We start from the raw sequence: 26,430 nt of genomic DNA on the forward strand, positions 1-26,430 counted from the left end.
GAAACGTGGGAACATAATATTACTGTAATCGACACCCAAAATTACAAATTAAATGAATCATTTATAATACTGCAAAGAAAATCATATCAGCAAGAAATCCGATCTCTGACCGATAATCACCAATGAGCCATGCCATTTGTCTTTAAGAACTGGCACTAATAAAGATAAAGTGAAGTAGAATAGAATAGAATAGAAATATGCTTTATTGCCACTGAAAATTTTTACAATTTTATGGACAAAGCTTACATACAGTCAAAAGAAAAACATAATATAAATAACAAATAACAACTACAATTTACTAAAATTAGATAAATCGTCAATAATGTACAGTATAAAATATAAAAGCCAAGACAAAAACAATTTATTGCAAAATTTATATAAATTGCAAATTGAACATACAACAAATAAAATAAAATAGGTACAACATAAGGAACTGACAAATTTATGCTACTGCGTATGAAACCCAATTTTCTTAGTTATTCATTGAGAAATTCTTCTATTGAATAATATGGTCTTTTGGATAAATAGGCTTTTGTCATTTTACGGAACTTAGGGAAAGATGTTGCAGATTTAAGTTGTAACGGAAGATGATTGTAGTTTCTTTGCGGAATAAAATATAGATTTCTTTACTAACTCAATGGATGGAATCGGTAAATAAATATCAAAGATTGAATTTCTGGTGGAGTAAAGATGATTGGGCCTTGATGGAAAGACATGAAAGTGTTTACGAATTAAGCAAACCGTTTCTAGAATATATAAAGATGGAAGTGTTAAAATTTCGTGATCTCTGAAGTAACTTCTGCAATGTGTAGATCTTCTGAGGCCAAACAGATATCTTATTGCCCTTTTTTGCAATCTAAAAATGACATCAAATTGAGCAGCTGTACTAGAACCCCAAAAAGGAAGACCATATCGAAGATGAGACTCGAACAACGAAAAATATGTTATTTTAGAAGATGCTAAATTGAGTTCCCTTGAGACTGATCTTATTGCATAGCAAGCTGAGGCGAGTTTCTTACTTAATGAATCGATATGAAGGGACCATTTGAGGTTGCTGTCTAAAAAAATACCAAGAAATTTTACAGAATCAACGGTGCTGATCTGGCTGTTATTAAGAGGCAAAGGTTGAAGTGATTATATTTGTTTTCTGTATTAAGTTTTGTATAGAATAGAACCATCTTCATAAGCAGTAATAAATTTATATTGAAAAATAATTTTTAAAATTGATTGAACATAGTTAGTCAAATTTTAGTTTGCAAAAGTATTTTTTTAGTAAGCAGATTATTTTAAATTTTACATTATGATTAACAGAACAATTTTATTTAAATGAAAAACAGGTGATCTTTCATGACGAATGAGTGTTATATACAGGGTGTCCCAAAAGTAGCGGAAAGGTCGAATAATTCGCGAAATGAACATCGGATCAAAAAACTGAAAAATATGTGTTAAATATTTCTCAAAAATCTATGCGATGACACTAAACAAGTCCACCACTTCAACTCCTAGGTGTGGAGCGGGGGTAACTTTAAAATCTTAAATGCAACCCCTAATTTTTGTTGTAGATTTGGATTTTCCTTGTAAAAATAAGCAAATTTTATTCGAGCCATTTTGCGAATTGTGGATAGAGAGCGCTATAATCGGAAAAAACGATATATCGTGATACCATAGCAAAATTATAGAAACGGTCTAATATCTCGAGAAATATACTTCCAAATGAAAAACTAAAAAACACGTGTTTAATATTTTTCAAAAATCTATAGAATGATACCAAACAGGATTTTTCATTCCACACTCTGAAGGTGGGGGTGAGAGTTAACTTTAAAATCTTAAATAGGAACCCCCGTTTTTTATTGTAGATTGAGTTTCCTCCTCAAAAAATAAGTAACATTTATTCGAACCTTTTTTTAGAATTGTTGATGGATGGCGCTATAGTCGGAAAATGCGATTTTTTTGCGCCATCTATCAACGATTTTAAAAATGTTTGGAATATATGTGACTTATTTTTCATAAGGATTCTAAATCTGCAAAAATAAAGGGGGCTCCTTTTTAAGATATTAAAGTAAAAACTCGGTTCGACACATACTCATGGTTAGTCTACCCGCCAAAGTTGAAGGCAGGGCTTTGCAAGCATTGTATTCTTTTCAAACTGGTTTTAAAGAAAGGCGCAACTTTTGTGGTGGAAATGACATTTCCATTTAAAAACTTGGTCTAGTATTTAAATGAATTAATAATTTCTCACAACAGGGTTTAAACTAGGTTTTTTAGGTGGTTTAAACTTAAACTACAGTAGACTTCCTCTATAACGAGAACTGAAATGGTGGACTAATCATCTCGTTATAAGCGGATCTCGTTACATCAAACAACAATAATATAATGCCTTGTTTTGATGCCTCTTACGTAGTTTATTAGGTGTCGATGGTCAACCTGAACAGTAAACAATGAGACTTCGCCGTCATAAATTGTAAATTTTCTATAATATTCAATATCGGTCAATAAACAGGCAGAAGTTTATTACAGGTGGCCGAGTTTATTACAGCACTGGCCTCGATAATAAGACATATGTTGGGCATTTCTATGTACAGGCAGTTGGGGCATTTATTTGTTTATGACCGTTACCACGCTAAAAACAGGTAAAAACACGTATTCGATTTCAATTTTCCTCGTTGTAACCAAATATGCCTCGTTATAGAGCGTTATAGTTCAATAGGAATTTCATGGGACACCTAATGTACCTCGTTATAAGCGAAACCTCGTTATATCCGTGTTCGTTATAGAGAGAGTCTACTGTATATATTGTCATCCGAAATATACAAAATGTAATGTGCAACATCTTCACGTTTGCCCCCCCCCTAAAAAATTTTATATGGGCGCCCTTGCACATACATACTCATTCTGCTTTATAACTTTATTTTCTTTTCTTTCTGTTATAATTTTTAATTTTTCTTCAATTTAGACAACCAGTAATTCAAAGTGGACATGTTTTATTTCATAATGATACATTTCTACCTTGTTCTATAACCTTAGCCTTTTTTCTTCCTTTTCGACGAAAACTTTTCGTTTATAAATTCGCAAAAGTGTGTGTGTTATTGCGTTGCCGCTCCTGCAATACTCAGATCAGATTTATCGATGTATTCTTATGTAGTTTTTTGTTCTGAATCCAAATCTGAAATCTGAATTTCGATATCTCTAACCGTCTTCGAGATAATCGACCTCAAACTATAAAATGTGACGTCACAATCCATTTATTTCTGCCGACACAACATCACCTTTTTGAAAAATTTATATATACAGGGTGAAAGAATTGAAAAAGAAACAACATATTTTTACATTAAAAAACAGTAAAAACACAAATTCCGGTAAACCGATTCTTCCGGTTCAAGGCTCGATATTATCCATCAAAAAAAGAACTTATATACCAAGTTTGGTTGAAATCTGATATCTCGTTCAAAAGTTATCGTGCTATTAGTCACATATGTATAGTTGCCATTTTGAATGCCCGCCATTTTTGTAAAAGGAACAAAAACTGAGATGGCCTCGTATCTAAATTTGAACCTTTATATGTGTAGTATATGTGGTCCAAATTATATACTTCTACCATTAAATGCACAATAATTCTTATAATATTTGCACGAATCTACCGCATATAGGTACATGTGAAGATACGTTTTGCATTTATTAAATGGTACTTAACATAACTAAAGAGTTAAAAATATTTCCTAAAAAATATTTTTATGCTCTTTTCAATGGTAGTATTAACTTTTTGAAAAATTAATACATACAGGGTGAAAGAATTGAAAAAAGAAACAGCATATTTTTACAAAAAAACCAGGAGAAACACAACTTCTGGTAAACCGATTCTTCCAGTTCATAACTTCGATCTTATACATCAAAAAAAGAACCTATATACCAAATTTGGTTGAAATCTGTAGTCTCGTTCAAAAGTTATCGTGCTATTAGTCACATATGTATAGTCGCCATTTTGAATCCCCGCCATTTTTGTAAAAGGCAAAATCTGAGATGACCTCCCATCTAAATTTGAACCTTTATATGTGTAGTATAATATGTGGTCCAAATTATATACTTTTATCATTAAATGCACAATTGTTTCACATATAGGTATCGGCTGCACTAACAGTGGTTTACTTACTTTAGGCTTTAACCTGATGATGGACTGATTAGTCCGAAAACGTTTATTTGTAATGTACTAGTGTTGTATCCACTTTGAGTCCAACTTGGATCTATTTTAGAAAAAAAAATTTAAATAAATTATGGTATATAATCTACAAGGGAAGAGTTTTTAATTCTTTAGTAATTTTTATTATGGTATACAGCCAATGAGAGGGATTCATTCCTTTTTATATTAATGTTTCTATAATTTCTTAAATAACTTGACAATAAGCCTTCTTTTAAAACTTTACATTTTAAGAAAAGTCAACATAACTCAGAACATTCTGTATATAGGTATAGTATAGGGAAGCCTTATGAAACTATACCTTATTTTTTGGGGACAATTAAAAATGCAATAAAATACAGCGTGTTCCATATGAAAAAATATAACTTCGATACGTCGACGTTTATTGGGACACTCTGTATATTTCAAGGAAAAATTTTAAAATGTAACTTTGATCAACTTACAATATATTAATTTAAAATTATTTTCAAATCTTTTACCATTTCGCTGTAATCTTCCGTCCTGTTAGTAGTTTTTCATATATTTTTTGAGGATTAAAAATGGCCGAATTCGCAATTTTAAAATTTTTAATCGCTTATATGTCAAACACTATCAACTTTACAGAAAAGTCACTACAGACCTTTTTTGTTTGGAATGATCTAAAGAACCTACAACAATTTTGTTCAATGCAAAGAAATAATTTTGGCAGAAAAAAACAAAAAAAAAAAAACATTTAAAAAATTTTTGACCCACCTTTGGACCTGGCAACATGCAAATTTGTTAAGAGGGATCCTTTTTGAGTAATATTGTGCAAAAAATCCGAATTAGAATATTTTTCCTAGCAGATCCGCAGTGGCTTTCTGGACTACTCACAAGATTATAAGGGATGGCTTCAATTTATTAATGGCAAGTGCAATCATGTCAAATGTCGAGTTCCATCGAGTTTTAACGTCCAACTTTTGTTGGAGATATTTAATTTGGGAAACTTTACAACAACTATCTAAATTCAATGATTTTGCAAAATTTCTGAATTTGTCTATTTTTTTTTGAAGGTGGTTCTAATCTTACTGATTATATTAGACAAATCTTTGTGTTCTGAGTTGCTAAACACTGAACATCTTTTGTTCTTTGTAGTTTTATTATAATAGTCACTTAAGCAAATCTATAAATTTACCAAATTGTTTGAAGGTACTGTCCATGGGGGAGGAAGTGCTACTAGTACTGGAGGAGTTGTAGGCGCAACGGTAGGGCCTAGCTTAGGATACATAGGCCGAAGGCTCCAAGTAAGTATATAGCCTCCATTAATTTATGTATACTGTGTATTTATATATTATTACCATACTATTATATACCATGAGATATGAACAGATTTATTTTAATTAGAGCAGGTCTTTAAATAACTTTTTCTTCTTTTGCGTTACTAGTCACTCCCGCATAACAAAATCAAAATATAGCTTACTTTTTACAGGTATATGATTTCTTGTAAAGTATATGATAAAATACAAATTTAAACAAAATCAAATAGTCAAACACATGTAAACCCTTTTGGTTGCTGTTGCGATATATGTAGTAGAGTTTTTTGTCAGCGATTTAATAAAATTCAAAGTCAAACTTGATCCGACTATTAGCAGCACGCACTCCCAAAATGGCCAGGTACTGACCACGGAGAGGTGAATGGCCAATTTTAGACATACTGTATGTTTTCGATGGCGCTGAAGACGAAAGTACGATTTATTTTAAATTTCGTGTGGGGGAACATTGTCAAAATCTCAATTTTACCCTCAAATAAATATAAATAAAATCATGTTTTTTGTGTTTACCTCGCTACAACTCTGTTCCATTTTAATATTTTTTTTTCTGCAATTTTTACAGTATATAGCTCTAACATTTATGAACGCTACCTGTTTCAATCGCAAAAGTTGAGTGACGAAATTTAAAACTTAGCCTTTTAATCACGTTTGTTTGTGTTAAAATAGAGAGTAAAAAGAAGTTTTCTGCAAAATTTTAGATCAAAATGTTTTATAGAAAAAAAATAGTGCAACTTTTATTATCGACATTAGAAATCCCCAATATAACGGTTATTTTTCGAGATACTGACCATGGGTGGTAAATGGCTAATTTTGGTCTTAGATTATGTTTTGAACAGTGCTGAAAACGAAAATGAAATTTATTTTAAATTTTATGTTAAGGAATATTGTCAAACTCGCAATTTTGCCATAAAAATTAAAAAAAAAGTAAAATCAGGTTTTTTGCGTTTAACTCGCTACAACTCTGGTCCGTTTTTCTAAGGTTTGTACACTATATGTTGCTCACTTTTTTGAAGACAACGGTATCTCTTTTAAGATTTTAGTCTTATTCTAGTAAAAGTTATGAATTTTTTAAAGTACATACAAGGTGCAGATTTGTGAACTGCAAAGCTTAATCGCAAAAGGTGAGTGGCAAAATTTAAAATTTATCTTATTAATCACGTTTATGTTAAAACATAGAGTGCAAAGAACTTTTCTGGAAAGTTTTAGTTACAAATATTTAATAGAAAAAAAATGGCACAACTTTTAATATAGACGTTATACATCCCCAAAATAACGTTTATTTTTCGAGATACTTACCATGGGCGATGAATGGCTAATTTTGGTCTTATTTTATGTTTTCGATGTGATGACAATGAACAAGAGATTTATTTTGAATTTTATGTGAGGGAACATTGTCAAAATCGTAATTTTAACCTAAAAATAAAAAAAAAAGTGAAGTCACGAATTTTTACGTTTAACTCGCTACAACTCTGTTCCATTTTAATATTTTTTTCTAAAATTTTTACAGCATATATTTCTCACCTTTTTGAAGACTATAAAAGCAACTGTAGTGTTTCAGTATTTTCTTCATAAAAGTTATGAATTTTAAAAGTCAAATGTGCAGATTCGTGAATTGCAAAGTTAAATCGCAAAAATTAGGTGACAAAATTTAAAATTTATCTATTTGATTACGTTTATGGGGAATTTTATGGGGAGTTTTAGGCCTAGATGTGTCATAAAAAAATATGGTGCAACTTTTAATTTTAAGAAAAACGTGGTTTACTTTTTTTTTATTTTTAGGGCAAAATTGCGATTTTGACAATATTCTCCCATCTAAAATTCAAAATGAACTTGATTTTCGTTTTCAGCACATCAAAACATTAAGTAAGACCAAAATTAGCCATTTACCACCATTGATCAGTATCTCGAAAAATTAGCGTTATTTTGGGGATTTATGACGTAGATGTTAAAAGTTGAACCATTTGTTTTCTATAAAACATGTTGATCCAAAACTTTCCAGAAAACTTTTTTGTTCTACTGTTTTATTTTTGAATTTGACTTAAAATCTTTATTTCAAATTTTGTCGGTCAAATTTTGCGATTAAACTTTGCAATTCACGAATCTGCACCTTGTACTTTAAAATTCATAACTTTTACTAGAATAAGACCAAAAGCTTAAAGCAGAAACCATTTTCTTCAAAGAAGTGAGCAATATATGTATAGTGTACGAACTTTAGAAAAAAAATATTAAAACGGACCAGAGTTGTAGCGACCTAAACGCAAAAAAACGTGATTTCATTTTTTTTTTATTTTTAAGAGACAATTGCAATTTTGACAATAATCCCCCATCTAAAATTTAAAATATATTTCATTTTCGTTTTCATCACGGTCAAATACATAATCTAAGACCAAAATTAGCCATTCACCACCCACGGTCAGTATCTCGAAAAATAAGCGTTATGTTGTTGATTTCTAATGTCGACATTAAAAGTTGCACTATGTTTTCTCTATAAAACATTTTGATCTAAAACTTAGCAGAAAACTTCTTTGTACTCTCTATTTTAACATAAACGTAATTAAGAAGCTAAATTTTTAACTTCGTCACACAACTTTTGCGATTAATCTTTGCAATGCACAAATCCGCACCTTTTTCTTTGAAAAATTCATGAACTTTATCACGATAAGAACAAAAGCTTGAAACAGGTACCGTTGTCTTCAGAAATGTTAGAGCTATATACTTAAAAATTAAAAAAGAAATATTAAAATGGAACAGAGTTGTAGCGAGGTAAACGCAAAAAAACGTGATTTTAATTTTTTTTTATTTTTGGGGTAAAATTGCGATTTTGACAATGTTCCCCCACATGAAAATCAAAATAAACCTCAATTTAGTTTTCAGCACCATCAAAAATATACACTATAACTCAAATTGGCCATTCACCTCTCCGTGGTCAGTATCTCGAGAAATAAGCGTTTTTTGGGGGGTGTTCTGCTCGTCTATATTTTAAATATATTCGAGCATATTTTGCAACTTATGGAAAATCTACAATACGAACTGAACAAATTGAATATAGCAGAAATAAGGTTAAATTAATGTAAACATTTCCCATAGGCCGCCGCGTAGGGGTATGCTTTGTTACAGTCTCCCCCCTAGCATCGAACTCCTTAGCCAGCAAAAGGTACAGTTTTCTTTCTGGGGCATCCTTGTTTCCGTCTTGGCACTACAGACGTTGGATCTTCAACATCAGTGAGGTTAGCATGTGTAAGGGCGGATACGTGGAACACACCAAGGTCAGTAGGGAGTGACTACTCCACAAAGCTCTTAAGTCACAGGCAATACCACTCGTTTGATTCTATAGGTCCATCCCTCTTCGCGTATAATTCTCTTTCGACGTGTTACTGGGAGTGATTGTTTTGTCCCGTACTAAATATTCTTTAAATGAACTGGGTTTCTTCACATGTCAATTAGCATAATTTCTTTTACCTTTCTTGGGCGTTGCCTATCTTTAGACACCTATTCTTACGCTCTACTATATTAGCACAAAGGTGACATAGTGAAGTAAAAGTCTCTTTGATTTGTAAAACCTAGCACACTTTTGTTGCGTTACGTCGTAATTAAGTTGGCCGTAGGCCAAATCGTAAGGATACCTCGTCAATAAGCTTCATGGCGCATTCTTGTGCAGATGCTTGAGTTAAGGCAATTAACTCCACCCACCTAGTACATGTGTCTGCGACTATCAAAATTCAACGTTCACGTTTTGATCCTTCAGGTAACTGTTCAAATAAGTCGATGGCAAGTGCCTCGAAGCGTTTCGCGTACACAGGAGTCTGTAGCAGTCAATCTGGTTTCTGGTTAGCGAGTTTTTGAAGGATTCTTCTCAAAGTAGGTTTAATGCCATAATGGTAATATGTTAGTTGGTCATTATGGCCAGCAATGGCTTCACGCTCATATGTTGGTAGTACCAACTAAGCCTCTCCTTCGTCTTTTGAATTTAAATCTTTTAATGATTAAATTTTAGCAACATCTGAGTCTTTCAATTTTCCCCCCTTGTCTCATATGCAGACTAAGGGGCAAATCAATTTACACTTCACATATCTTGCAAGACAGTATATCATTGTGTTCACAATGACATGTTAGTCTAGAAAGTGTATCGGCTACCATGTTTCGTTTGAAGGGCAGATAAAATCGATTCATGGTTAAGAGTAAACAGTAGCGCGTCGTCAATATTTTTGATTTTCTAAAGTTCTGCAAACTTTCAACAGTGAGGCAACAGTGCGTCAGTAATTTGACACTGACATTTATTATACTATCAAGAACAATAATTTTGCTCATATGGGCACTGAATGTTGCCGAGTCAGTCACGTTCGATTTCTTGTTATAGAAAATCGATTTTTAGTAGATCCAATGTGACACAAAATCTAGGCATGGGATAAAAAAAGTTTATTTGAAGAAAGTGTATTTTTTTGTTCTTCTTAATGGCGGTGCAGGCTCCTTTTTGCAATACAGTCGAACCCGCTTATTGGAATAGCCTTTGTACCAGGCAAAAATATTCTTATAACCGGGATATTCTAATAACCGATCATTGGTGGCTAGTCGAAATAAGTGTACCGAATATACGTAATAATATTATTTACATACTATGCCAATGTGTAGTTTTACATACTATGCCAATATGTATATCATATATGTACACCTACATAATCAGTATATGTAAATGGTTTTAGGTCTTTTTACGTCAATAATACAGTAGTGTAACTACTACTTATCTATGTATGTGTTAAATACCAAATTAAATTATATTATATATGTGAATGAATACAGTAGCAGTAGGTAATTAATATAAAATGTATGCAATATGTAGATATGTAAATATTTTCTTATTAAAATGCATATAACAAAATTACTTATTTTTTCTTGAGAAATTATCGGTAATTATAGCTTTTTGTTGTTAATCCGTGCGGTCATCCTTAATCCATTGGTTGAATGGAACTTTTATTGGCGGCAAGAAATGGATGAATTGAATTTAACAAAGCCATAAGCCTCTCTGGGTGAATTCTAAATAAACTGCTTCTAACAATTTTATAGCAGGCAACAGTGCCTTTGTGTAGACAAATAAAAATTACTTTATGACCCATGCATTTGTCGGCTAAAAATCGAATTGGTACTCGTAACAAAGTAATAAATATTTATTACCCTAATAATATCTAATCCATAATCCTTGACGACTGACCATAATAACCAAACATAATTTAAATTTTTAGTAAAATTGTAAAAAAAATTAGTCGTTGACCTGCAAAATATGCTAATAAGCGGTATTATCTAATTAGAACTTATTCCAATAAAAGGATAAATTTATTAAGGAGTAAATGGAAACGTTTCGGGAACTCGAATTTATATTCCATAAACCGGGATATTCCTATAACAGGGATTCTAATAAGCGGGTTCGACTGTATTTTATTTTAGTTATAGAGTAATTTTCACATACTAATATATTTCTCAAATTGGGCTCTGTATCCCCATTCTTTATTATATTACGAATATATGTGCCAAATATCTCGACAAAATATTCAAAATTACAGCCGCAATCTTGGACCGCGTTTGTTGCTACCTGTTGATCGCTACTTTTGCCTCTTAAGCCATAGCCTTCCTCCAATAGTGCCCACCATGCCCCAACCTTCATGTAGGAGATTTCACGCTTAGCAGCCACTTTAGAGATTAGTGATCAGTCTGCAGGGTTATTTAAGTACCTTCAATATTAATTTTATTAATTTAGCACTTAAAATGCATAACTACTTGTTACTGTTTAACAAAAGACTTAGATGTAGTTTACATCCACTATCAACATATCTTTGCCAATTACTTAATAAAACTTGATTTCAGCCTACATGGTCAACAAAAGAATATGGCTTCAACTAAAAATGGCTAGATAAGAAGTGACGTAATCATTTTTCCAGGCCCTCTGCTAGGTGACGAATTCTCTCAAAAATCTACCAAAAAGTCAATTCGGGTTCCTTAGTAGGGATGGCGGCTGTTGACAAATCACCGGTTTTCGGTTATACCGGTTTTCTCTGCCTACAGTTTAGCCTAGCTGTTATAACCGGTAAAAAAACCGGTTATTCCATAAACCGGTATTCGGTTTTTTTATTCATAACCAATACCCAATATTATGTTACATTTACATTGCGCTTTAGATTGCGATACTCCATTTGAATCGATGTCAGTCTATATTATAGAAATCAGTCATCACTGTTGTAAAATCGCTTTCAGTAAGCTGAAAATTTCTCATTTACGCGCGGGGAGCGAAAAATTTTTCTCTGAATTCAGTATGTTTTCCACTTATTCGGTTTTTCGCCGGTTGTTACTTTAAAAATAAAAAACTGGTTATAACCGGGACAAAAAACAACAGGAAAAACCGATTATTGTCGAGGAAAAAACCGGTTCTAGGTTATAACCGGTAGATTTTTCCCATCTCTATTCCTTAGGTTACGTTCACAACGGAGACCAACGCATGGTATCCTAGCCTAGAGCATAGTATCCTACTCTTCATATTCGTGAATTCTCGCATATAAAATAATGAATTTATTTTACCTGGTGATCGAAACTATAATATTATCGATCGCTATGTAAAATAAACGCATTATTTGGAATGCCAGAATTCACAAATATGAAGAGTATGATACTATGCTCTAGGCTAGGATACCATGCGGTGGTCTCCGTAGTGAATGTAACCTTAAGATACGAGGTGCACCGCGAAGCGAAGCGCGGAGAAAAAAAAGTTGTTATGAATTTTGTTCATGTAGTTAAATATAAGTCGGTCAGATTAGCAAAACGGTCTGAGGCGCTCGATCGACAAGTCTAGAGGATATTCGATCGAGGTTCGATCTCCGACCGGTGAATAGCAAAAAAGAGAAGCGACACGGATCGCAACCGTAGAATCCTACGCGAAGAAATTCTGTTCGGCGCGCTTCGTATGGCACAAGTGAGCGGAGGTCTATGGAAGTCATGCGGAAACTTTTCTGAATTTACGAAAAATTTATTTTGATTATCCAAAATTATAAAGAAGTATATGAAGTTCCGGATCAGAACTACCAAAACCAGATGAGGCGTGATAATATTTGAGAAGAAATAGGTGAAAATTGTTAATAGAAATTTTTGAAGATTACAGTTTAGAATGTCTTTGATTTAAAAAATTACATGTTTAGTTATTTACATGTTTCTAATATTCCACCTTTATGATATATATTATGTCTATACAGGGTGACTGATTAGTAGGGTAAAGCTCAGTAGCTCCGCTATAGTAATAGATAGCAATAAAAGTTAATAACAAAAATTTTAGCTACCTTTGAGCTTCACATTACAAAATTAGTTAGAATGTTACAGGATGTTCGATAACACAGTGGCAGACCTAACTTTTGTTTTTTTTTAAATAGAATACCCTATATTTTATTTTATATTCGAAATCCTGTTAACTTCTCCATCACAAAAATATAAAGGTTTGTAATGTGATACAGGGTATTTACAAAGTTATAACCAATTTTGTATGAAAATCGTAACAAGTTCAACTCTCTCTATAAATAAAAATAAGCACAACAGCAATGGTCTATTAATGCCATATTTTTTTATTTATTATAAAAATTTTTAAGAAATATTGATATTGCTAATTTTCTTTATATCAAATACAGGGTGAGTCAAAACGCAAGTACATTATTTTCTCAGTAATGTTAAATGGAACACCCTGTATTTTATATCATTATTGAAAAGTAACATTAACGTACTTTAATTTTTATATAACATTCCCTATGCCCAAATGTATTAGTTTTTGAGATATTTTCATTTTTCAGAGCAAATTATTTTAGGTGTTTAAATTTATCTAAATTTTAAGTAAGCCATGACTGAATTGACAATTGAAGATTACCGATTATCAATCCGGTAATCAATGTAACACTGTAGCAAATAAAGAAATAAAAATAATTTATTAGTAATACATTTTACAAACAAAAATACAACCACTACATGCAACATTTTTGAAACAATTAAAACCTACCTTTTTATGTAAATGCAACAAATAAAAAAAATATTAGTAACAAATTTTACAAAAAAACACACAAACACAAAATACAATATTTTGTGAAGACAATTAAACACTACTTTTGAATGTAAATGTAACAATGTAACAAATAAAGAACGTAACATAATTTATCAGTAATACATTTTGCAAAAAAACATCTTTCAAAAAATTAGAAGCTACTTTTAATACAATATTTTTAATAATTAATTACATAAGGTGTTCAAAATTATCTCCTAACACATTTATGTACGCGTAAAAACGATCATTGAATGAGCTACTTACTCTACGGAGCATTTGTAAATTAACACATCAAAATACATTTTGTATTCTATTTTTCATCTCATCCCTTGTTGTTGGAGGTATTTTATATACTTCATTATTAACGTAACTCCAAAAAAAATCAGTCCAGTTTATTAAATTCTGGTGATTTTGGTGGTCACGCTACTGGTCCATTGAAAAATAAAAATATCTCGAAAACTAATAAATTGAGACATAGGGAATGTTATCTAAAAATTAAAGTACGGTAATGGTACTTTTCAATATAAATATAAAATACAGGGTGTTCTATTTAAAATTACTGAGAAAATATTGTACTTCCGTTTTGACTCACCCTGTATTTGATATAAAGGAAATTAGCAATATCGACCATTCTTAAAAATTTTGACAATACGTTAAAAAATATGGCATTAATAAACCATTGTTGTTTTGCTTATTTTTATTTATACAGGGAGTTGAACTTGTTACGGTTTTAATATAAAATTGGTTATAACTTTGTAAATACGCTGTATAACATAACAAACCTTTATATTTTTGTGATGGAGAAGTTAACAGGATTTTTAATTTAAAATGAAATATAGGGTGTTCCATTTAAAAAAACAAAAGTTTGGTCTGCCACTGTGTTATCGAATACCCGTAACATTCTAACTAATTTTGTAATGTGAAGCTCAAAGGTGGCTAAAATTTTTGTTATTAACTTTTATTGCTATCTATTACTATAGCGGAGTTATTGAGCTTTACCCTACTAATCAAACACCCGGTAGAGGGAATAGTAAAATGTTGGACATCTTGGGTATTAGTGCACCCTATGTAACGCACAGCTGAATCTTATGTTTGTGCGTCACAGTGTTGCCATGCCATTTCTTTCATAATTTAAATCAATGTTAAATGTACCTACAAGAATAATAGAATAAGAACGTTTACTTCTCCGTCATTATACTAGGTAGAATGACAAATGAGATGTCAAATGAAAGCTTATAATCCAAGGATAGTAGTAAAGGTGAGAAATTAGACCTAGATTGTCTGTCCCTCAAAAAATAAGCGTTATATTAGGGATTTCTAATGTCGACATTAAAAGTTGCACTATTTTTTTTTTCTATAAAACATTTTGATCTAAAATTTACCAGAAAACTTCTTTGTACTCTCAACTTTCAAATAAACGTGATTAAGAAGCTAAATTTTAAACTTCGTCACACAACTTTTGCGATTAAACTTTGCAATGCACAAATCCGCAACTTTTTCTTTGAAAAATTCATAACCTTTATTATGATAAGAACAAAAACTTGAGGGAGGTACCTTTGTCTTCAGAAATGTTAGAGCTATATACTGTAAAAATTTCAGAAAAAAAATAATAAAATGTAACAGAGTTGTAGCGAGGTAAACGCAAAAAACGTGATTTAATTTTTTTTTATATTTAGGTTAAAATTGCGATTTTGACAATGTTTCCCCACATAAAATTTAAAATAAACCTCATTTTCGTTTTCAGCACCCTCGAAAATATAAAGTATGAATAAAATTAGCCATTCACCCCTCCGTGGTCAGTATCTCGAAAACTAATCGCTTTTTTGAGGACGTCCCGCTCGTGTATAATATTACAAAAAATTGTAACGTGATAGTATGAAAAAATAGAGGATACGGCAACGGTGTTATAAGTAATGGTCGGATCCAATGCCAAAATCTACACAGACATATTAGGGTGCACTAATACCCAAGATGTCCAAAATGTTTTATGAGTGGAGTGAAAGTGATAATTTTTGTGGTGAGCCTGTGTGCGTACGTACGTACTTGATGAGCGACAAGTCCAGTAAATTTTTTTGGGCTCATTCTATAATATTGAGACATTTTTTTTATCTTTAAATTTTGTCATCTGGGTGAAATTCTCCGTAAATTTCCCTTTTTAAATTTATTTTTTTAATGCAAGGTTTTCTTTTACGAATCATATTATATTTTCTTCTTCAGCTACTGCACATGCAATAACAATCTTCTGAACTGCTACTCAAAGTCATTACTTCAAAAACTGTTACAACACGTGTCTATACACCTTACCTCGTCCAATTTACTTAACGTTGCACGTCATCCGCGCCATAGCCTGTGACACGATACCAACACGAAATATTTAGGCGGTGGGTGTGTTCTTTTTTAGAATCAAAATGATTCTAAAGGGGAACACACCTACCGCCTAGATATTTCGTGTTGGTATCGTGTCACAGGCTATGACGCGGATGACGTGCAACGGTAAGTAAATTGGACGAGGTATACGTGCTATACCTCCCGTGCTGTACCTCCCCATACGTAAGCAAAAAACCGTGCACAGATTAGCGCGCAGTTCAAGAGTTCGCCACGCCGTGCTTTGCTTCGCTCTGCTTCGTCTCGCTTAAGTGAGCTACAAGCTTGGCAAGCCGAAAACATCGTTGCTTTTAACATCAAACAAATTCCTACGCTTTCATTTCACATTGGGACCTATCGCTCTTATTGTATATTGAGTTATACACAAAAATAAAAATTCCACGGTACACAGGATTTTCTTTAGATAGGAATTCTAAATTCATGGTATAGGAAAGCGACGAAATTTTTCAATATTTTGGCCATAATATGTAAATATAATATAAGCCTAATAGCTGTTTTCTTCCAACCATATTGAATTAACTAAAATACTCGCGCTTTCTGAAGAGCATAACTCTACCGTAACCTTATTTATTAATTTTGCAGTATGTGTTGCAGTTTCTGTTACACTGACCATAATTTCAATTATTACTAATATTTTACTAATTCCTGATTGTTTGCAGGCAGCTACGTATCTCTGTCCAGCAATTTTTCCATGGGTGGATACCGGTCCAGCAACCGAGGAGTCAGGGATGTTCGTAATGAAGATGGTTGGGAATTTATATATTTTAATAATAATATTCGATCTTATCGTTGTTTGTGGAATGGATAATATGAATACAGCTACATCAATTTTTCTGTGGTTGTTCTTCCTAGCAATTGTTGCAATATGTTTAATGATCTCTCGGAAACCACAAAATAGGTAAGAAAAATTTAAATTCTAGTCAAAAATAAAAATATTGCCGTGAAGCTACTTCCCTGTGGCATCTTATGTAATTTACTATTTTATAGTGCAATAAAGCGACAGTTTAAACTTAAAATTAAATTTATTTGGAGTTTCTACTTCCACTTCGGAAATCGTTATCGAAATACAAAACATTGATAAATTAAACAAATTTTGTTTTTGTTGCTTGGTAAAAAAATTCTTCTAATTTAATTTTGTCTGACTCATTCATATTGACAATTCAGAAATACAATATAATATACATTTTAAAGTAGATGACTTTAAAATCATTGCCAATGTTTATGAGCTGCGTTCCTGGGGCGACTTTATTGGAAGATAGTTCATTCGATTACATGAAATCATCTTTAACTTAAGAATATGTAGTAGTCAAAACACCTATATGGCGAAATCGATATATTAACACTGAGATAAAGTCAAGAATATATACCGCCAGCGTACGATCAATAATGACATAGACATCAGAAATAAGACCCGATATAGCCACAACACAAATACTACTAGAAAATGCAGATATGAAAGTACTGACAAGAATTACAGGAAATACTCTGAGAGATAGAAAGAGGAGTGAAGACGTTAGAAGACAATTTAACGTACAGTGTATAAACGAATGGACACTAAATATAAAAAAAGAATGGAATAACCACATAAGCAGAATGGGGGAGACACGTGTGGTCAAAATATCAAGAGATAAATCAACAATCGGTAGATGAAGAAGTATCGGCCGACCGTGCAAAATATATAATGACAACCTTGCATCAGTGGCGACGCGTGAGTTTTTCTAAAGTGTTACCAAAACCAGATGTAAAAAAATCTTATTAAAAAAATATTTTGAACCGCCCAAATGTAAGTTTTTGTTTTCAATCCTGTGGGATAAAATTAAACAAATCACTATTCCCAAATTATATGTATGTAATTATGTATATGTAACAGGTATAACAATAAATAATAAACAAACTAAACATATTATTCTACCATAAATTTAACATAAAAAAAATGAACAAGTAGGAAAAAGAACAGATTTTGAAAACTATTGTTTATATTTTAATTCTTCCATTTCAATAATATCATTTTTTTTCTTTAAAATAATATATAAAAAAATATACAAGTAGAATGACTTTTCAAGTAGTTGATCAATTACGCAATACGTAGCAACACTCTTCCATGTTTAAATGCACGCACACTGTAATCTGTAATAGGTACTAAACCAACGTTACCAATCTTCAAAATGGTGACACTACTGATATGCACAGCGTGCCCGCGGGCCGTCTCTAGACCCGTCGCTCCTTCAAAATTTTCAGAGCTAGTCCCGATCGATAGCGAGGGTTTCTCCTGCGTACCATTTACCAGTGCCAATATTGGTAACAGCATAATAATATATTATGTATGATAACGTGCCATGGATTCACATATCTCGCCAATATTTTCGTGCGTCTAGTTGGCTATTTACTGAATTAGGTACTATTAACAAGTATTTCTGTTGGTAAAAATATAAATGGAATTATTTCGTAGTCGTCATAAAATATTTATTTGTAAGATTTGTAACTGTTACCAATGGTAACAGTGGTTACATGGACGCTTCGCCACTGCCTTGCATACAGGTATTGCGTACATAATAAGCAGAATTGCTTATAACGAAGAAGAAGAAGAAGAAGTATTTGTGTGGCTATTGAATACATAATTTAGCCTCCAAATGTTGTTTGCTTTGAATCTCAGGACGGTCGTAACGAACGGCTACCGTCGACATATATAATTCCAGCGGAGGGATAGTCTCTGAATATACCATTTCTGTACTACTCAAGACTCCTGTTATATTTAGAAGTGCATGTCTTTGTAGAATCAATATTAGCAGATTACCTTTGGTTTCAACCCCCAGATTTTATCTACAACTTCAGATCTCAACCCTCAATCTTTCAGATTAGCCGCTTAGCCCTGTTGTATTGTTAATTTGGGGACTCCAATTAAGCTTGGAGCAAGTTTGGACTAATATAATACAACAAACCGGCATACTTATGTTTCGTGGAGAAGACATTTGACAGGATCAAATTAAAGGACGCTATCCATTTATTGTACGCAAGAGAGGTACCTCTAGGAATAATTAAAACGATCGAAAATATCTATCAGAACAACACAATAAAGGTAAAAGTAGATGAAGAACTAACTGACCCAATTAAAGCTGGCAATGGGATAAGATAGGGAGACTCCCTGAGTCCTCTACTGTTCAACCTGATCACGGATAAAATAATAAAAAATAAGAATAAAAAAGGATAGCAAATGAGAGAAAAGCAAGTTAAAATCATCTGCTATGCAGACAACGCAATACTAATCTCTCAAAGTGAAGATGGTTTGCAACGTATGCTGCACCAATTTAATATAACCGCTAGAAAATTTAGCATGTTAATTTCCCCAAAAAAGACTAAATGTATGGTTATAACAGCAAATCTAATAAGGTGTAAATAATTTACACCTTATTAGAGCTGGAGGGTCAGATAATAGAACAAGTAATGGAATTCAAATATTTACGCATCACACTATGTAGCTACGCAAAGCTCGAAACAGAAGTGGAAGATCAGGTGAATAAAGCAAACAGAGCTGCAGGTTTCCTGAATGAAACAATGTGGAGAAATAAAAATATCGCAAAAGAAATGAAATGCAGAATTTACAAAACAGTCATCAGACCAATAATGACATACGCCGCAGAAACACGACCTGATGCAGAAAGGACAAAAAGAATGCTAGAAACAGTAGAGATGAAAACACTTCGAAAAATCGATGATAAGAAACTATGAGATAGAGTTAGAAATGCAGATATACGACGGAGATGCAAGCTGGACAACATTAACAACTGGGTGAAGCACAGAAGAGTAGAATGGAACGACCATATAAGCCGAATAACAACAAATAGAGCAGTAGGGACGGCGAGAGACGGTTCCCCAATAGGAACACGATCAGTGGGAAGACCACGAACAAGGTGGAATGACAACTTACTGGAGGCACATTGAAATACAGACAGAGTCATATCTACACAAAAAGAAGAAGAAGAAAAAGTTTGGAATCCAGGGTTACCCCTAGATACCTGGACTCATTGCTTCTTTCTAAGTGCTCCCCAAATTATCAATTCAGTGCAGTAAGCTTTCTCTTATTAGTGAAGCTACTTATTTTGTTTTTGGAGGGTCCACAGGGAGGTTCGTTTTCATACACCAATTCCCCATGTAATGAAGGGCATATTGCACGTTGCTAAGTCCGGGACCCATATTCCTTGACTGCTATGCCCCTGAATCAGGTTATCAACTACCTTCTCTATTCCATAAAAGGGAACTTGCATAAAATTTTAAATTCGACAAAAATATTATAAATCACAACAGAACATATTTTAAAATATATATCAAAGAAAAAGAAGTTATTCTTGTCTTTCGTTTGGCCCCTAAAGACGATTCTAAATTCAAATTACAGCAGCCAGCTCAAAACGCGTCGTGACGTCATAATATGATTATAACGTTTAAACTCCGCACCGTTAATTCATTATGTTTGATATTAATTTAACTTGTTTTAATCATTTTATGGTGTATTTCAGTTTTATAAATCTTTACAGTTGCTGAGAACTATATATATATATATATATATATATATATATATATATATATATATATATATATATATATATATATGTTTTTGTCTTTAGTTTGGCCCCTAAAGACGGTTCTAAATTCAAATTATAGCAGCCAGCTCAAAACGCGTCGTGACGTCATAATATGATTATAACGTTTAAACTCCGCACCGTTAATTCATTATGTTTGATATTAATTTAACTTGTTGTAATCATTTTATGGTGTATTTCAGTTTTATAAATCTTTGCAGTTGCTGAGAACTGTATATGTCATATTTGAGTGTTTTTGTTAAGATAATTTTTTTCAAATTGCCGAAAGGGGACTCTGATAACTTATCCATTGTAAATAATATGTTTATGATTTCCAGGGGGCTACATATTTTCAAAGGGATAAACATTTTTCACAGAATTGATATTATCTATTAGGTCTCTTCCTTTGTTTTTAGTGTTGTGGAAACAACACTAGTTGTGGAAAAGTGTAGAAGTGTTACACTAAGTCGTTTCTTTGTTAGGTGTAGTGGTACACTCGTTTCCACGATTCACTCAACTCGTGTCGTACAACTCGTTTCTTTGAAAGTTGTAGCAAAAAAAGTGTAAACACTAATCTATTGACTTTGACTATTGAAATTGGCTTTGACTGTTTAGCTGTCAAATATGTTTATTTACAAAAAATATCTTTCTTTTTAGTTTAATTTAACCCTGGAAGATCACACCTATTTTTTTTTAAATAAACCGCACATATGGGTATCAGATACCCAATGATTTTTTGTGAATAAATAAAAAAAAAGTAAATATTTTATGATTTCCAGAGACTCTCTAATCACTAGTAAATACATAAGAATAATTAAATCAATCATTTTATTTTCTCTCTCTTAATTGTAGTAACACAAAAGAAAAAAAAAATTAAAAATACCTAAAAATAATTAACAAACCTTTTCTAAAAAACCGGAAACATAATTCAAAATATTTTAATTTATTTTAACAACAAGATGGTCTTTCTAACTAAAATATAACACCTTTTGATTATAGAACTCATATTCATTCTTAGCCAGGTATTTCAGTTTCACTCATTTTAGTGACTACATTCATAAGGCAGTGTGGCTCTGTGCTCCGTGAATTATGCTTTATAGCAAGCCGAGCATGCACTCCTTGCTTTTCCATCTTTGCCTTTGCAGAAATAACACCTATAGGGCAGTCAATGAGGGTATGTGGCTCCGAATTCTATCCTACTATATCGATTTACGTGGTATTTTCACAGTAAGTAGGGAATAGCCCAAGAAACAAAGTCTACCCTATGCCGATGTGTGCTTTTGTTTTGGGGGCGGTTCCCACCCCTTCTCGGGGGTGGAAAATTATTTGCTTAAATAACTACGAAAGTTGCTAGAGAACCTAATACTAAGCAAAAACTGTTCTATATTTTTTTTTTTCGAAAACTCAATATTTTTTGAGTTATTCCTGGTTGAAAATTGGCCATTTTCATTGAAACATAACACCTTTTCAAACGGTTTTTTGCGAATACCTTAAAAACTATGCATTTAACTAAAAAAAACTATATAAAACCTTTTTGTAGCTTATAAAATAACAAAGAGATTCTTTCCTTTACGAATCTTCTAGTTATAACACAAAAAGAGATATGGTAAGTGAAAAAAACTTGTTTTCTTGGTGCATGCTCAAATCAGTGTATTTAACTTGAAATAACAGAGAAACGGTCGATTTAGGTGTGTAATGCTACCAATAACTTTTGTTGTGCTTGAAAAGACCTTTAAAATAAGCAATATTAAATGTCGATTATATTCAAACTATGCGAGATAAACTGTAAAAAATTTTATGACTAACGTATTTTAAGAAATAAATGAGGAGAAGTATATTAATTTAACCCCTCATCCACAAGAATTTAAATGCATCGTTTTCCTTCTACAATACATTTTACTGTAGTGTTCTTTTATGTTCAAAAAGTCGGGCGGGTTTAAAATGAATGGTTTTTGAAAAAAATAAGATCAAATTATTAAGCGCATTTTTAAATTTTCTTAAAAATCTTCCTTTTTTCCATGTAACTCGAAAATGATAAGAGATGCCAAAACAAAAGATGCCATACAAAAATGAAGGTTTGTTCTAGATAAACATTTTGATTTCATTTTTTATAACAGTCTGGACTCCACTTGCGATTTGTAGTTGCGCGATTGTTTTGTCGCGAAGATTGAACACATTGTTTCAAATACGAGTCAATCTATTTGCGACTAAATAATCGTGGATCGACTTGTATTTGAAAAAATGTATTCAATTTTGCGACAAAACAATCGCGCGACTAGAAAATCGCAAGTGGAGTCCCGCGCTATGTCTTATCATTTTCAAGTTACATTGAGAAAAAGAAGATTTTTAAGAAAATTTAAATATGCGCTCTATAATTTGATCTTATTTTTTTCAAAGACCATTCATTTTAAACCCGCTCAACTTTTGAACATAAAAATAACACTGTAGTAAAATGTATTGTAGAAGGAAAACGATGCATTTAAATTCTTGTGGGTGAGGGGTTAAATATACTTCTCAATTTTTTTCTTAAAATTCGTGAGTCATCAATTTTTTGCAGCATATCTCGTTTAGTTTGAATGTAATCGACATTTAATATTGCTTATTTAAAAGGACTTTTCAAGCACAATAAAAGGTATTGGTAGCATTATGTACATAAACTCGACCGTTTCTCTGTGATTTCAAGTTGAATACACTGCTTTGAGTATGCACCATGAAACAAACTCTTTTTACCTACCATATATCTTTTTGTGTTTTAACTAGAAGATTGAAGAAGGAACGAATCTCTTTGTTTTTTTATGAGCTATAAAAATGTTTTACATAATTTTTTTAGTTAGATGCATTGTTTTTAAGGTATTCGCAAAAAACCGTTTGAAAAGGTGTTATATTTCAATGAAAATGGCCAATTTTCAACCACGAATAACTCAAAAAGTATTGAGTTTTCGGAAAAAAATTATAGAACAGTTTTTGCTTAGAATTGGGTTCTCTAGCAACTTCCGTAGTTGTTTAACCAAAAAATTTTACACCCCTGAGAAGGGGTGGGAACCGCCCCCAAGACAAAAGCACACATCGGCATAGGGTAGACTTTGAATAAGGAGATATTTTCAGGCTATTCCTAAAATTTAATTAAAATCCATGCAGTAGGATAGAATGCTGAGGTAATAACTTGTTCTTGCTCTCATTGACTGCCCTACTAGTTTGCTTTACTAAATTTGTGGGATGTTGTGTTCTTAGGTTATTAACTTGAACGCACACTTGATCGCAAACCTCACACATGGGTGCTACATACCCTAGCCTGTATTCAATAAATTTTCGTGATTGGAAATATTGCTCAAATGAGACCGCAACTACACACCGGTCCTTGGCAGACTAGATACTGAATTTACATAAAGCAGCATTACCATTGAAATTCAGCTGCGCAAGCTACATGCAGTTAAGTATCACGATGGGTATCTAACACTCAAGTGTGAGCTTCCAGGGTTAAACTAGATTTATAAATTGAAAAAACTAAAGTAGCTACAAATTTTAATTTAATTTTACTTAACCTCTGAGTGGCACTTTCCTTCTATGAACGTGGACTATAATTTCAGTGATTTTTTTAATAATCTTGTGTGTACTTATGTTCAACAAAACATTTTTTTTAATTACAATTAAGCCAAAACATCGCAAACCCTGGGTCCAGGACTACCAAAGGTATCCGATATCCGCATATCAGCCAAGAATATGCGTTCACTACTGTACATCAAGAAATTTCCTTTATTACTTTCCAACGTCTCTGTCACTGGATATATCACCAAGTACAGGGAAACTGGGCAACCTAATTAAAACTTATAAAAATCAGCTAAAAAATTGTCTAAGAAGCTCTAAAAGTGTTGCAAAAGAAAGTTGGTCCATAATAAACGATCATCGAAATAAAACTCACACAGCTTAAACATTCTCCCTTCCAGACCCTGAAAATCTAAATGGATATTTTGTTAGTGTGAGTAAAAATATAACATCAACTATTTTGTCACAAGATTCGATTTCCTATCTCCTTAATTCATTCTTTATAAGGTCAGTTGATAAATCTGAACTGATCCAAACAATCAATAGTATCAAAAGCAAATCTTCCTGTAGTACCTACTGATAAAAATTTTCTCGAAATCTCCCAGGACATGTTTGGGAGTCCTCATCTTACTAATTAATGATTATTTTAAGAAAGGTAAATTTCCAGAGTAACTAAAGCAGCCATCATTATTCCTCTTCATAAGGGTGGTGAAAAATCTAATGCAGACATATTGAATTAGGTACTTCCGGTATTCCAAAATTATTGAGAGACTCATAAAAGCGTGACTTATGTCCTTTCTCGTTGAAAACATTTTATTACAAAATCAGTTCGGCTTTTGAAATATAATAAATGTACCACTGATGCCATGTTTTCTGTACTACATGAGGTTTATCAAGCACTGAACAATAATCTTCACACTGTCACTGTTTTTTGTGACTCTGCCGAAGCTTTTGATTATGTAAATCGCGAAATGTTGATAAAAAAAATTTAATTTCTATGAAATTTGACGTATGTATTTCTTTGAATTAGTTTCAATCTTACTTGGATAATAGGAAACTGGTTAGAGCAAATAATACAGATATTGTTCCGAAGCTATTTCCTTGTGGCATTTTTACAATCAAATATTTTTAATGGGAAACAAGCCACAACTTTACCAAAAATGATTTTATTAACGTTTCGAAGCCCAAATCGGGTTTCGTTGTCAAAATACAAAATACTACTAAAATAAACAAAAATGTTGTTGCTAAGTAAAAAATTTTTTTAATAATCTATTTAATCTGACTCATTTATATTGGCAATTCAGACGTTTATTATACAATTTAAAGTAGAAGACTTTAAAATGATATCGCCAATATTTATGAGTTGCGTTCCTGGGACGATTTTACTAAAAGATAGTTCATTCGATTACATGAAGTCAATCCCAACTCAAGAATATCCGTCACAAAAAAATCATAGCATGTGATCTGTCTTTAAAAAGACAACCAAATGCAACGATGACAGTAAAATTCTCGCGCTAGAGATTCCATAGTAAATCACGAGGGAAAACCAGGAAAAAACCTCGTGATACTATCCCGACATCCTAAGTATTTGGTCTTACATTTAATTTACTTTCAAAAAACTAATACCAAATTCTGATTTTAATATGTTTAAATTATAAATAATATTAATAATACATAGATATACAATCAGTAATACTAAAATATAAAATTTGTAATAACTTGATATGTTATTGACTTACTAATCGTGGTATTTTTCTTTCTATTGACTTCCTCTTTCAGTATGGGTAACCACATCCTACTGCATTCTACCGAGGAATTTGCGACACAATTGGTTTCATTTAGCATAATTAGAGCCGCTTCTTTGATTTTTCTCTTTTTACTATCTGATTCTTTCAGGACTATACTTGAATCTCTCCACTGAACTCTATGTTCATTATCCCATGCGTGTTGATATATTTGTGATCTATCAAATTCTCTATTTTTAATATAAGACTGATGTTCACTCATTCTAACGTTTAATGGTCTTGATGTTTCACCTAAATAAAATTGTTCGCATTCACAAGGTATTTTATAAATGCAATTCTTTGTTCTTTCTTGTTCATTGTTAGGTTATAAATCCAATGTGTTTGTTGTTTTGAATGTTGTTGAAATGTTGAAGTTATTTCCTATTGTTTTAAGTTTCTCGGATAGTCCTTTTATATATGGTATTGATATTTTCCTCGTATTATTTCTTGTCAATGTTGTAGGATCCCGTTCTAAGTTGTTCTGTTCCATTCGATCCAATCTTGACAATTCCTTATTTATAAAGGATAAAGGATAATCATTTTTTAATAAAACAGATGTTAACAATTGTTTTTCTTCTAAAAATGAATTTTCGTTAGAACA

At 32.2% G+C, this 26,430-nt stretch overlaps 1 protein-coding gene across 1 annotated transcript in view; it reads left to right on the forward strand.

The window, feature by feature from the left end:
• The window catches only part of LOC114337914 (probable cationic amino acid transporter), a 1,427,575-nt gene that overhangs the window by 1,212,858 nt on the left and 188,287 nt on the right, over positions 1-26,430 (forward strand). The window contains exons 11-12 of the mRNA XM_050641785.1: positions 5,360-5,454; positions 16,588-16,826. Coding sequence (XP_050497742.1) covers positions 5,360-5,454; positions 16,588-16,826 — 334 coding nt within the window. The remainder of the gene's footprint in view (positions 1-5,359; positions 5,455-16,587; positions 16,827-26,430) is intronic.

This window comes from Diabrotica virgifera, chromosome 1 (genome assembly GCF_917563875.1).
Source record: "Diabrotica virgifera virgifera chromosome 1, PGI_DIABVI_V3a".
Taxonomy (NCBI): Eukaryota; Metazoa; Arthropoda; class Insecta; order Coleoptera; family Chrysomelidae; genus Diabrotica; species Diabrotica virgifera.